Source organism: Pleurodeles waltl, chromosome 2_1 (genome assembly GCF_031143425.1).
Source record: "Pleurodeles waltl isolate 20211129_DDA chromosome 2_1, aPleWal1.hap1.20221129, whole genome shotgun sequence".
NCBI classification, from domain to species: domain Eukaryota; kingdom Metazoa; phylum Chordata; class Amphibia; order Caudata; family Salamandridae; genus Pleurodeles; species Pleurodeles waltl.
Genome location: NC_090438.1, coordinates 460,593,117 through 460,608,119, shown reverse-complemented (window position 1 = coordinate 460,608,119; position 15,003 = coordinate 460,593,117). Strand labels below are relative to the sequence as shown.

The 15,003-nt window shown below is 42.1% G+C and overlaps 1 protein-coding gene across 1 annotated transcript in view; it reads right to left on the bottom strand.

Moving 5' to 3' along the window:
* The window catches only part of DRP2 (dystrophin related protein 2), a 633,012-nt gene that overhangs the window by 383,293 nt on the left and 234,716 nt on the right, over positions 1–15,003 (bottom strand). Inside the window, exon 3 of the mRNA XM_069213379.1 lies at positions 5,797–5,953. Coding sequence (XP_069069480.1) covers positions 5,797–5,953 — 157 coding nt within the window. The remainder of the gene's footprint in view (positions 1–5,796; positions 5,954–15,003) is intronic.

Here is a 15,003-nt window from a genome sequence, read left to right as displayed (position 1 = left end):
CATAGAAAGAGGAAATACAAGGAGAAATAAAGATATTTCTTCATGTTGTGTCTGACATGGGGAGGTGTAAGATTTCAACGCATTCACAGGCTTACAGATTATTGTAAATCTGGGATGTGTCAGAACCCATGGGTGTGTTGCATGGGAAAATCCACCACAATGCCCATGGAACACCCCCTAATGAAGTGTGAGCCAACACAGCAACTTGCACTGTGTTGCCTTACACCATAACTACGAGGCCATGAAAATCCATGCAAAGTGGCTTTGCATGGCCTCTTATATATGGGTCTGCACTCAGTGCTGCCGGTATGTTACAAAAAGGTCTGCACCCGGCAGTGCAAGAGGCTTGTAAATATGCCCCTTAGAGTGACAGATTTAATTCAGTTGGTTAAATCGTTACCCGAGGCCTTTTATGAAGATGTATACATGAAGGAAATGAAGACAAAAATTGTGTTTCTGTTGGCCACTATCCTTGAATTAAACTTTGAGGTCAAACTTACTACTTGGCCTTTGCGCGCCAGATGCATTCCACAAAATCAGCTCTTCATTGACTTGGTTATATTTGACCATTGGAAATATCAAGGTTTTGGATATGTGCTCAGCTCATAACTTTGTCTTGTGGAGTAATAGCTTTAAAATTAAATTATAGATAGATTGTTCTCTAGTTAGAATCATTGATCTACTGGCAAAATATCTGATGCAGATAACCTCTGTCGTTGATGCTTTGAGATGGAGCCAATGCCACCTCATCCAGATTTCATTATTTTCAAAATGTCCCCCCAAGATAAGTGACTGTAAACCAGGCTGGCACTGGCATGGCAGTTGCATACCAACTGAGAACTACTAATGCTCTCTCAGAAGTTCTGAGGAGAGACTAGTGTGACGAATGGACTAGGTCTCACCGAGTGGATCTTAGGGACCATTGAAGAGATATGGCATATGGCAGAGAGGGGAGGGAGTTCATACTATACCAGCCATAGAAGTAGCAGGCAGGCATGATGCATATTCATGTTCATGGTGGACAGATTTAGCAGAATCAACATAGCACCTAGGCTGCAAGAGGTAATATCCACTACATCATTCCACATTCCTGTCAAGCTGCTTCAGTTCCCTGACCTGGTTTGAACTTTTAAAAAGCAATGCAAACCCTTTGTTTTGACACAGGAGACTTAGATAACATAACAACAGAGAAGCATAAAACAACACATGGTCTTCCAGTAGCTGAAATATTTGTTCCTAATTACCCCTGGGCTGGCATGCCATCCATTATTGCATCTGAGTGTGGTCTCTATAGCATGTGCACTTCAATTAGAAAAGTTATTCAGCACAGTGAACGCCATCGAAGAAAAGCACACAAAAACAGAAGCTCCTAAAAAAACTCTGGTTGGAAGGGAATTCAAGAGGGAGGATAAAACTTTGAAACAGAGCCAAAATGCTGCATTTAATAATTGTATCAGCAATAAATTGTGTGCCGCACATTTCGAGTAAGGATGTTCAGCGTTTGTTAAGTGAGAAAGACTAGGCAAAAGCTGTGGAAGTATAGACCTTTAGTCACGGATGAAAAGTGGAGCTGACCACTGAAAGGCTCAGAGTAAAACTTATATAGTATGACCATCAGGGAAAAGGGCCAAAGACTTTACACTGACAATACTGGTCAGAATGATAGGGAACCCTCTCACCTAGGACACAGCTCATGGAAGCAAGATAATGTAATATTTATGTTTTTGCAAATTTTGCAGTTCAGTTGATTCTGCGGTCCTTTCGATTACAAAGCTATCCAACCACTGCCAAACAGGAATATGTTTCCAGAAGTATTTTGAGCTGCCCAATCAGGGCCCAGTACACATCAAGCTGCTGGGAGGCCAACCAGTAGAGCACTACTCCTATAACGTTCAAGGGAGGTGGTGCATTATCCCCCAAAGGACAACAAATCAGCCCTCAACTTCAACTTTTGGTGAATATAAATCAATAGGCTAAAGACCATGCACTCACCTACTGGACAACTGCTACATTACACCATCTACCGAATTTTTATGTACATTTGTAAATGTTGCTGCTTAAGTGGAATTTTAACCAGTTCATCTACAAAGATGACTAATTACATGTCTTTTTAATAACATTTTCCTGTTCTATCATTGATTAAAGAGAAGAAAGCTATGTGATGTCACCACATCAGTTGCTGAATAGGTGCTCCAGAGAATTTATTTGCAGGCTCCCAGGTCTCAGGTTAGACTCTCCTTATTATGCCTACCTCATTGTTCTACATCTCAGCCTCCAGGAGGACAATCCTGCCAACACGTACTTTGCTAACCAAGAGTCTGCTTACTGTTGAGAACCAAGGACGGGTGATAAGTTCTGGTCTATGACAAAATATACAGCAGGGCCACAAATAAAAGGCGGTATTCACATTTTCTTGACTATTCAAAGATGGTATTCTACTCTTGTTGCCTGCAGGTTGAGGGCTGGAGCTATGTTGAAGTTTTCACAGTGATGGGGAATTTTTTAACACTGAGGATTGGGACTTTAGCAATCTGAGATTGTTCTACTGGCCTGCATGGTGCTGACTTTGAAAAGGGGGACTGCTTAGTCCAGTTCAACGTGGCAGAGAGGGCAGGTGAAGCTAAATCTAGATGTAAGATATCATCTCAAAGCATATCAAAACCAAATTGACAACATTGCTATTATGATTATTATTAATATTAATAGTAATCCTACCGTGTTTTACATAGGTGTGCATTGCAATACTCCTGCTGCTTTTAAACACAGTAATTACAGATGCTACTGTCTTTGACCCTGTACAGCGCTCCGCTGCCTTTTGGCTAGTTGGGTGCTATAGAAATACCACATGATATGCATAAATACAACATACATTACCAAACGTAATAATTATATATTTAGTAGTTTGACACTGGTTTAAAAACATGAAAATAAGAATTACAATACAAGTTAAAAGTTGATCTCTTATGTGTAATTAATTGCATGTTGTAAGAAAAAAAGCCTCTAGTCTACAAACCATGATTAACAAGACTATGGATGTGCGAAATTCACTACGTTGCTTTTGCAGAATTATCCAAAATTACAGCAAATTACACGAAAATACACATAAGTACGTAAAATGCAAATTCCTCATTTTGCACAAAATGCGACCTTGCATTTATTTTTGGCATGAGGATGCATTTATATAAGAGCACAGTGAACAACAGCTGCTCGCAGTAACAAGTGTAACGCGAAATTGTGCAATTTACACCAGTGTAATTTACATTTCTGCCAGGTGTAATTATAACTAAACATTTACTGGAAAGAGCATACAACCTAATTATACTTTTGTCCCCCACATTCATTCTAAATTTATCTTTGACTCCCAAATTTATTATACTTTTTGGTAAAATCAAGTCAAAATCAAATATAGGCTGCCAGTTGACTGTTCAAGTTTCCTAAACTACTAAGCACAAACGATAGGTAGCTGTATTTTAATTGTACCACTGTTACAATGTCTAGATATTCTCCGAAGGCTGGAAAAGCCACATCAAACTCATGTTCTCTTGTGGATTATGGTATAACCCAATCAGGTCCTCATAAACTGATGCTTTAGTTGCTGGTCAATCAATCAATCAATCATTAAATTTATAAAGCGCGCTATGTACCCGTTAGGGTTTCGAGGCGCTTGGGTGGGGGGTGGGGGCGGCGGGGGCGCTGCTATCGTTCGAAGAGCCATGTCTTGAGGAGTCTCCTGAAGGTGAGGAGGTCCTGGGTCTGGCGTAGTGAGGTCGGGAGTGAGTTCCAGGTCTTGGCGGCGAGGTGGGAGAAGGATCTGCCGCCAGAGGTCTTTCGCTGGATTCGGGGACGATGGCTAGGGCAAGGTTGGCAGAGCGTAGTTGGCGTGAGGGAACGTAGAAGTTGAGTCTGGTGTTCAGGTAGGTGGGTCCGGTGTCGTGTAGTGCCTTGTGTGCGTGGGTGAGGAGTTTAAAGGTGATCCTTTTGTCCATGGGGAGCCAGTGGAGGTCCTTCAGGTGGTGGGAGATGTGACATCGGCGGGGTATGTCGAGGATCAGGCGGGCGGATGCGTTCTGGATGCGTTGGAGTCGTTTGATGTCTTTTGTTGGGATGCCTGTGTAGAGTGCGTTGCCGTAGTCGAGTCTGCTACTGACGAGGGCTTGGGTCACCATCTTTCTGGTTCCTGTTGGAATCCACTTGAAGATCCTGCGGAGCATGCGGAGGGTGTTAAAACAGGAAGAGGAGACAGCGTTGACCTGTTTGGACATGGTGAGAGCAGAGTCGAGGATGAAGCCGAGGTTTCGTGCATGGCTGGCTGGGGTGGGTGGGGGGCCCAGGGCGGTGGGCCACCAAGAGTCGTTCCAGGCCGAGGGGGTGCGACCAAGGATGAGGACTTCCGTCTTGTCGGAGTTAAGTTTCAGGCGGCTGTTGCTCATCCATTCGGCGATGGATTTCAGTCCCTCGTGGAGGTTGGCTTTGGCGGTGAGAGGATCCACTGTCATATTCTATGAGGTGCAGAATATGTGCATTGTGAATGGCAAGGTAGAGGAGATAAAAATGTAATTGCAATGGCACGGGTGTCAGCCCATTTAGGTTCTGTTCCATCTTTATTTTAAGCACTGAGACAGCAGACTACAAATGGATGTTGGCCTCCGTGGTGTTGATCATCTAGTCTCTTCTACAACATGCCTAGAACGGCTGCTTGGTCATCTGCTCTTGATACACCACAATACCAAAGCGATATTATCAGTAGCAATATACACCATAGCGAACTGGTATTGAGTTCTGATGTCTTCACCTCAACTGGAGAGGATTTCAGCAGACAAGCATCCTACTCAACGTGATTGATTCTGTCACTTCCTAGGTTGTTTTCTGTTTCCAATGTGGGATCCATACAGGTGCTTTACATTTATCTTTGGAAATAGATTCATTCTATACGCTCTTAATAATGGCTAAGCAAAAACAAACCTCTTCATCATGCATTGTACTAATGTAGGACAATCACACACAACAATCCATTTTTTTTTCTCTCTGTATCGGGGAGACATCAACTTACGTTTTTGTGTATCATTAAGCCTACCTATTTTACGCTGGTGACCCTAAACAGTTTGGTTCTATTGAAGAACTTCTCATTCACTTTCTCAAAGCAATTAGGTGTCATTAATCAATGTATGGTACTCAGTGTACTGACCTCCGTGGTACACAGCACTTGTAACCTTCAGTTTGCTACATGTGCTACATGTGTCAACGTCCAGATTTCAGCTCACTGAGCAATCCTGCAAGCGTTAGTTGTGAGTGGTAGATGTAATGTGAGGAACTAGACTCAGATGGAGCAGGACATTTTAACCGTTTTGGAATAAGTGCTGAGAAGAGGGTGAGTCTGGGATATTTAAATCTTATTGGTCCACTTGGTGAGTTGAAGGCTTCTTAAGAGTCAGGCATTTAAAAGTTTGGGTAGTGCCCTAAAGCATTCTAATTAAGGTGTAAGGCAGATTTTGTGGTATTGGAAGGTGTTAGGTTCAGTGACCGTGGTTGTATTCAAGAATAGGCTGGTGACAGTATGACACAGTATTCCAGAACCTTATTGTGTGTAACGTTGTGTGTTGCGTATGTGTTGGAGCTGGTACACTTTGATGGACAGCCATTGAACCTAAATTTCTAGTTAAAAATGTTAACCAGGAAATGGCGACAGCATTTCCGTTTTGTAGTCGACAAGTTCACTTAAATCACAATTTTTACCATTGGACAGTAAAACAATCCTTACTGCAGAGTTCAGCGTGTCTTAGAAATCGCTGTACATACCATGTGTTTCTCCTTCCCTTGTTGCACCAGGAGGACATCTCCACGTAGCGGTAACTGTGCAGACATTTCTTCATCCTTCTGGGTGAGCCAATCAACAATCTCTTGCAGTGGAGGCTGCAGTTTTGCACTGTGGTCGGAAAAGGCCTCCAGACGAGCCCTGTGTAGGGTAGAACAGTAAGGGAAAACAATGGGAAAATACAATTATTTCTTTCATTAGAAGCTGATCAAAAATCACTTTCACAAATACAACTTGCACAGGCTCTTGGTCATCAAAGCCATCAAGGTCAATGTCCTGAAAAGAAATGTGATGTCATGCTCTAGAAGTGACGTAGCCAGGGAGTGGTGTGGAAAATAAATAATAAATAAAAATACCATGTAGAGTTAAAATTATGAAGGACACAGTGGTCAATAAACTGAGAAAATCTTAACATCTCTGTACTCAGTGAGAGATTGTATAGCTAAGCATGAGCGTAAAGTACTGGAAATCTCTTCAAAAAAGACACAACAGTCTCTTAAACTTCTTCATATTTAAAAAAAGCATTGGCAAAGCCAATAGCTTTGGCTTTGGTATGGCTGCTAACTTTCCTGTTTTTTTTTTTTTTTAAAGAGCGCTCTACAACCTTTTTTTTAATTTTGTCTCCGGGTGGGCGAGGTCCCGGGGTCCCTGGGACTTTAAAAACGACAGGGGCGCACAGGGCCTCTCTCTTATGGGCTTATATTAGCCCTGGGGAGTGCCACCTCCTGGGGGCGATCAGAGATAAACCTGCAGGAGGGCTGCGTGGGACCCTCCACCATGTTCACCACATCCCTGGGGCAAACATTGAATAAAATACAGGGGGCTGCTCAGCCCTCCGCAGCCCTGTAGAACACCACCTCCTCAGGGCAAATAGTGAAAGAAATGCAGGGGCCGCATGCCCCTTGCATCCCCAGGGACTGCCACCTCCCCGGGGCTGAATTTAAAGATTGAAGGGGGTCTGTCACAGACCCCTGCAATGGGGACCACCACCTGCCCGGGGCTATTTACATGTTGGAGGGGGACCCCCCTCAAGCAGCCATTAATGGCCCTGGGCTGGCTCCTGCTATGTCCGGGGGTGCCCACCACCAGGACTTAGCTGTTTGCTGTAACTTGGTGAGAACTTTGACAGTTCCCGCCAAGTTAGAGCAAAGACTCTGCTCGTGGCAAGTGAGAGATGTCAAACAGCTTTCATTTGCTATGAGCAGAGGCTTCCTCTGTATTCCTGTCCGTGGGTAGGGAATCAGAGGAAGCAATTGCTTTTGCAGACAGGAAGCTGCATCTTTAGCAGGTCCCTGTGTGCAAAAGCAATGCCAGCTCCCGCAGGAGGCATGATGCCGGCTTGGACAGCGGGGGGCCTTCAGGCTCCCCCGCAGTCTCCAACGCACACTGGGGGCCCTGTGGGGAATCCGGGGGCTGAAATCGGCTGGGTGGAGGGGACCCACCTAAAAAATAAAGCATATGGTGAGGCTGGGCTCGAAGGGATGGGGTACCTGGGGCTGAAATTGGCCAGGGAAGGGGGTCCGCGCAGCCCCCCTCCAACAAAATTAAAACACATAATAAAAGACTGGGCCCTGGGGGATGGGGTTCACAGGGCCAAAATCTGTCAGGGGAGGGATGCTGCGTGGACCCCCCTCCCCTGCCAAAACAAAAAAAATTAAATGGCTAAGCTGGTCTGGCCTAGGTGCTCATTTCACAGAAATTAAACCTCAACTGGAAGCAATTAAAAATATAAATGTAGCAGGTGCCACAGTTGAAGCTCCTCTTCTGGAAAGGACAAAGGCTGTTTGCAGCATTGGGTTGGTGGTAAGAGGGCTTGGCCGCTGGGACTGGCCACAGGCCAGGCCCTGCGGCCAACCCCCTCTGTGCACAGCTGAGGGCTGTGTGCAGCGGTGGTTGGATTAACGTATAGTAGTGAAAAATACTTTACGTTAAAAAAAATAGAAATTCACTGAACAAAGCAAAGATTACAGGGACATTATATATAGGAAATAGAATTTAAAAAAACATGGAAATTCACTTAAAAAACCAAAGGCTATAGGGACGTTATAGTTAGGTTCTGAATTTACTTGTATAAAACCTTAGAAATGCACCAGTTATAGTTAGAGTTATTTCAAGTAACTATAACTCGTGCCCTAATGTAACTAGAACTTGCACCCTCACCATGCCCTGCTAATTACCTCAGATATTACGGTGCTAATGACATCTTTTATAACATCATTGATAATATCACTTTAACATTTGTTGTAAAATTATTAATAAAATAACTGTGCATGGGGGGGTCGTGCAAATATATATATATATATAGATAGATAGATAGATAGATAGATAGATAGATAGATAGATAGATAGATAGATATAGATAGATATATATGTGTATATATATATATATATTGCCTAAATATCGCCACTAGGATATAAAGCAAAATTATTTTGGTTTTGAAATGCAAACCTTGTCATAGCAGTATCTGGCACTGAAGCGAAGTACTTTGTTTGTGTATATGGTCCTTCTGAAAGCACCACCATTCACAATGAACTAAACCAATGGCTAAAGTGGGTCCACCCACTCCCCCATGCTATCGTGGGCAGAAGAAGTATGTGAATGACAAAACAAGAGACCACTGGATGAAGAGGGTTGCTGTTTGTTGTTGTGAGCAGAAGAAATATGTGAATGACATAAAAGAGACCAGTGGATGAAGAGGCATGGCTCAAAGTACTTTTACTGTATATAATAATTCAGTAAATTTAAAAGGTCACGGCTAAAGCCGGGTCTAAAAATTACCTACAGTACAATTTTCAGATTCGTTCAGTTAACATTCATGCTCTTGAGTCTCCATGAACTGTATCAGTGAACTGCTAGACACTGAGTTCGCTACAATTACTAGTATGTGGTGATCACTAACTTTGCATTCTAACATGTGTACACCTGCATTTATAGTAAAAAAGAATAACTAGAAGTATCAGAAAGCAAAAAGATGTGAGTTTAAAAATGCAGAACTGGCTATACATGGCAAACCTGAAATTAGAGAACTAGAGATTCCTATAAATATGTACAAAGAGAAACGTGTTTCCTTTGAAGGTAGCTAGATTTTGTTGTTATGCTTCCCAATGTTGTAAATCTGTTGAGAAAGATCAAAGCATGTCTTTTGAGGAGGATGCAGCCTGTGCTATTTAATACTGAGACCAGTAGACTATACATTGATATCTGGCTTCTACCTTCATTTGACGTTAAACTTTTGTCTACACCACCCTGTCAATTATTTCTTCCAGATTCTTCGAATCTTCTTTTTTGACGTGATATGACTGAAGATACTACTGACAAGTGTTTATTAGTAAAGGTCTTCTTAAGTAATTAACCACCTGGAGGGTACCGACCAAATCAGTCTTGTTACCAAGGACAGTGAAACTGAAATCAGTATTCTATCTCATCAACACACATGCTGGACACCGGCACGCCTGAAGCCTGGGTCAGACATGGCAGTGAGAAGACTGTCCACGTTTGGCAGTGTCTGTGATTGTCTAGCTTCTTCCGCAGTCCTTGTAGTCACAGGGACAGACTGGCAATATTTAAGGCGAGGCTGATGGTGTTGCAACTAACCAGGACGCTGGGTGCTCGGTCTGCAAAGGAAAGTTGGTCTCTCACCACACCTGGACTGATCGGGTAGGTTGATTGAACACTGAAGGTCTAGCTCAAACGTAGCGATGTGAGTATTAAGTTGAAGTACATTACTACACAATTATTCCAGCTTCATTATATAGATGGGAATATCCTCTACATGCTTCGTAAATTGCTCAAAACCTGAGTTTTTCCACAGTGAATGGAACAACAATCTTGGGAGGGTCAAGCATGTTTTTACTTCTGTTATTTGCCAACCACCAATAATCTCTTCTGCGACTCGAATGCTAGATAACAAATACACAAAAATAACAATAAAAACACAGATAACTGAATCGGTGGCCTTGTCCACACTCTTGCCTCTGTGCCTTCTTCTTACAGCATTCTCCCGGCATCTGTTACATCAGAGAAAAGTGATGCATTGACTGTGGTTTTCTGTGCCTTTATAGAAAGAACAGAATTTTGGTTGATTTATCGTTTTGCCTCAGCAGTCTAGGCGCTACGAACTGTAGGATAACTGCTTTATTTCTGTGATGTTGTTTCAGAGGCGCTTCCCCTTTTAAACACTTTTCAGTCTCTCTTCATATTCCCTTCTGAAAAGCCATGATTATATTTGCCTTAATCATAACAAACATAATTTATAGCAATAGGTTTGTGTGGGCTGCTATATTCGTGTCAGGATTTCTCTTCATGTGCAGTGTGTTGAGAATACATGCTCTCCCACTAAAGATGTATTTATACAAAGGTGGAGAATCACTTGCAAGAATACGCAGCCATGGGTCTCTGGTATTTTTTATGTTCTGATTTGTACAGTGCTCTATTGCCATTAGCATGGGCTAGCACCGCTGTCAAAGTCAATGTACCTCCATACCATGTCTTTAGAATTCCATCGTAAAAGGTAGCCCATTTTCTGACTGTCTGATTTAGATAATCACAAGTTTGGAAATGATTAATAAGCCACTTACATTTGTTTATTTGCATGTGTATTGTTATTGTTTGTTTTTGTGTGTAGCTGGAGGGCAGTGCTAATCTGGGAATGCACCATCTGGGAACATTAGTATGTGCACTCTCTTGCTAAAACTCTCTGTCTGAGGAAAATTAAAAGTATACAGTCTTCTTAAAGTAGAATAGTTGTTGGGTACTGGATTAGTGTCTTATGTGTTGTCATGGAGTGGTGTATAGTTTAATGAACAATGGGAATCTGTTGTGAGCTCCATGAGGACTATAACTAACTGTGAGAAAGTCATCCTTTTAGCATGTTCACCCCATGGTTTCTGACAGATACTCTTGGTAACTGACCCTGATTGTGCCCTGGGCTTCACTAGCCAGGCCCAGGGCCAGTGCTCTGAATATAATGTATATGGTAAAATGGTATAATTACAATTGGCAATGACAGAGTACTGTAAGTCCCTAGTAGATAATAGGGTGAGGGGGGTTCAACTACTTAAAAGTCCCTAGTATATCATAGGGCAAGAAAGTTTAGGGGCACAGTCGATTTCCTGCACTCGAGTGTGCACTACTGTGTTGCCTGCTGTCGGTTTTAAAGGCAGCACTGCCTTGCAGAATGTCTTTAAAGACTAAAAATGTGTGCAAATTCGACTTTGGAATTAAAGGTATTTCTAAAGTAATAATGTACCTCGTTTTTACATATGAGTCCCTCCTGAGGTGTCTCCTAGGTGCCCAAGTGGTGGGGTGTCATGTAATTAAAAGCAGGACATTATAAAAGATGTTTTATATGCCCGGGTGAGGGAAAAACTGCACCTTTCATTTTTCCTCAAAGAAGATACTTAGCGCAATAGGCTAACATGGGAATATTTTCCATAAGCAAAAGTATTGCTAGGAAGCAGTTAGATGTGTTGTGAGAGGGCACAGAAGATTGGTAATGATAAATCCAACAACTTGCCACTGTTGAATTTATCATAACTAATACAGAAAATAAGCTATAAGATTTTCTTTTCTGCAAGCCAGATTCCAGCCTGCTAGTGGCCTCTCCATATTGGTCAGTCTTAACAGGATTCGCCAGGCTGCTTTGATGAGGCGATAAGTGGCCAGCACTGAGCAGAGGTTATCTGATGGGGGCGGTCTGCAGCTGCAGTGGCCAGGCTAGGAAGGGGGCTGGGTAAAGCAAACTGGACTGCAAAGGGAAGCAGGACGGAAAGGAATACCAGCCAGGCCTGCCCTCTCGCCCCATAGATAGCAGGCCCACGAAAGGAATTTGCAGATGTCTAATGGGGGAGTGTTAATGAAAATGAGCCACACCAGTAGGTTAGGTTTTTAACCGGGTCGTGCTCCTCTGGAGGTAAATCCTCCATGTTGGATTTTAAAGTGCAGTGCTTTATGGGACAAGAAAATTCCACACTTCGGAGGAAGCTGTCATGTTTTTGGTTGGGACCATGCAGCTCATTGGACAGGGGTGCCCCCCTACATATCCCCTAGGATGATTGAATAAATGTGGATGAGCTGCAGCGCAACTCAGATCTGCTACCTCAAACCACAAGAAGAAGGACTGCCCTGCTGGAACCCTGGTCTGCTCCTTTTGCACGCTCACTGGAATAACAGCCCTAAGGACTTTGCCTTGCTTCAAAAAGGACTCAGGAGTGGGCTCACTAAAAGCAACAGGTTACAGAGCTTGGTTGCAACAACTACCACAAAAGTCCCCAACCTAGAGTTTGTCCAGTGGACTTTTAAGGATTTGGCCAGGCGTATTGTGGGAACTGTAGGCCTAAACGTCCAAGGACCATCTCAGTGCTGCTAGACCCTTGGATTTGTGTTTTGGACACCTTGAACCCTCAAGAGGAATTTCATGGAGAAGTTCCAGAAGCTAGGAGCAATTTTTGGAAAAAGCTCTATAATTGTACAGATCCAATGTTGTTAATCAAGCCGACTACTCTCAACCGCGACCCGGACAGGATTTCAGGTTCGTCCTGCTAAAAGCTCTGGAGCTCCAGACTACCAGAATTGGGCCAGGGCCTTGCAGAAAAGCAGTCTGACGACGTTGCATCATATTCACCTTGCTGAGGAGGACCGCACGATGTCAAGAGAGAAAAGCTCCATAAACTTTTGTAAGCGCAAAGGTAAGATTTTGACCAAGGCCTCCTTCTCAGTGTATTCGAGCAGGGCTCCATTGTGATCAGCCTCAAACTTTGACTTTGTCCCGGTCAAGCGCGACCAGATGTCCCCGGTTGGCGCTATTGATTTCTAAGCACTAGAAAGCACATGTTTTTAATTTAATCTTTAAGAATTCATAACTCTGGTTAATTATTTTGGATGTTTGTCATTTTTGTGTCATTTTAAAGATAAAAATATTTACTATTTTTATATAAATTAGTGTGGGATTTTTATTATGTGTTGTGTCTTACTTATTTACTGTATTGGTGTATTTAAATGCTTTACATACCTGTCTCCTAAGTTAAGCCTGCCAGTTCATTGCCAAGCTACCAGGGGTTAAGCGAGGGGCTAATGTTTTGAGACCTTGACTAGACCTAACATTGTCTTGGGGGCTTTATTGCTAGTGGTAGGTGTGTACTTACTCTACAAATAACCTAGCTTCCAACATTAACTATAGGGTGCCTGTGAGCTATGCTAGGTGTGTATGTTGTTCTGACTGTGTTATGTTTTTTTTATTTTTTTTTATTATTAGACTTGGTACCGTTGTGAACTCTATGATACCTAACCATCTGGAATACCTAAGCTGCACTGATGTTTGCCGCAATTAACTGCAAAATTCTTACTGTAGCCCATAAAAAGCTTAAGTGATGACTGTTTTTGGCATGTTTTTATTTGAAAATGCCAAAACCCACAGTTCGCCGGAGCGGGCAAACAGCTTGATGGAGCAGGCAAATGCTGATGTAATTTGAATTATGCAAAAGCCATGGGAATCAACAATATTTGCGCTTTTCCTCTAATTTGCCTATATTTAGTAGGTATCAGGCCAAAAGAGAATATCAATTGCAGTGAAGGACAATCAGTGCTGTAGTAATATCTCAGCAATGGCAGATCTTGGTGAATTTTCAAAAGTAGATACAGAGAGATTTCTTATTCCATTGAAATGTAGGAACAAGCAGAGAAGTGAGGAACGGACAGGAAACAACTGGTTAGTGGGCTGGAGCAGTCATAAACATGATGTGTAGTTGGCATAGCTGTGGAGCGGAGGTAGACAAGGGCTGGAGCAGAAGAGAGGGAAGGAGTGATATGGAACACAGACGGGTCATTGCAGCAAAGCAGAAGAGTGTAATAGAACAGCTGGGAAGTTGTATCATTCTACCTGCTGGACAGCAATACATCTATGCTCCCAGACATCAGAGTGGACTCTTCCCATACAGATGTGGCTTCCCAAGTACTGTCAGGCAACTACCCACCATGGAGAGCTGGCAGTGGGCAAAAGGGCATACATGGGAATGTCCCTGGGGGTTAAGGGTTACTACATCAACCTCAACTACATTGTGGATCACTAAATTACAGGCTAGCACTAAATTGTGAAGGCAGTTTTTCAATAATGTCGCTACCTTCCCAGCCACCGCTTCTTCTAGCCTACACCTACCCTTTATTGACATCAACTTTATTATATTTTTCTTCCATTTTTTATTTTAGGTGTAACCATATTCATTTTTACTATTTGCACTTTAAATGCATATCATTATGCTAATTGCAGTATCCAATAGTCTAACAGCACCGACAATTATAGTAGAGTATTCTATAATTACCCACTGATTTATAATTGCTCTGAATTTAAATGAATTACAATGCATTTTTAATTTTCTAAATTTATTTTCTAATACATTTGGTAAAGCAACCTAGCACTTTCATTCACGTATAATTAATTTGTATTTATTTTAATTTCATAAGTTAATATTATCCAATTACATTTATAAGTAAATTATTTTAATAATTTAACCTAACTGTAGCCCCTTAATTCAGTCTATTTTGCATTAACTGTATTTATTAACCTAACCTATATCTATCTATCCATCTATCTATCTATCTATCTATGCCAAACAAAGGAATACACTTCTCACTTCGGGAACGGTTAGTGAATCCTTCTTTTAAGTTGTAATTTATACAACCATACAAATAACCGTGGATAGTTGTATAAATTGCAACATAGTAGGACCCACCAACCATGATAAGGACCGCAAGGGTCAAATCGCATCAGTGCAGTTGTATTTCTTTTCTTTAATAAATAATTTTAATCAGTTCATGAAGTGCGACGCATATTACTTTGTTAAGCAGTTCAGTGAGGGTCACGGCCTATTCCCCAGCGCATGCACCAGCTCACGAGCGCACCACCATTTACCACATTGCTGGAATATAGATATAAATATACATATATATATATACATATATATATATGTATATTTATATTACCTAGTGGTGGTAATAGTTAGGTCCATGTTTCCATAGAAAAAGCTATTTTTGACTTGCCTATATCTTTGGCATCGTTTGATGAATCTTCACAAAGTTTTCCCAAAAACTGTTTGCCAGTGATTCTTGTTGTGCATGTGAAGTTTTGGGGTGATCCGTCAAGCGGGCGCTGAGAAAAAGGGGGGGGGGTAAAAAAAAAAACATATGTTTCCCATGT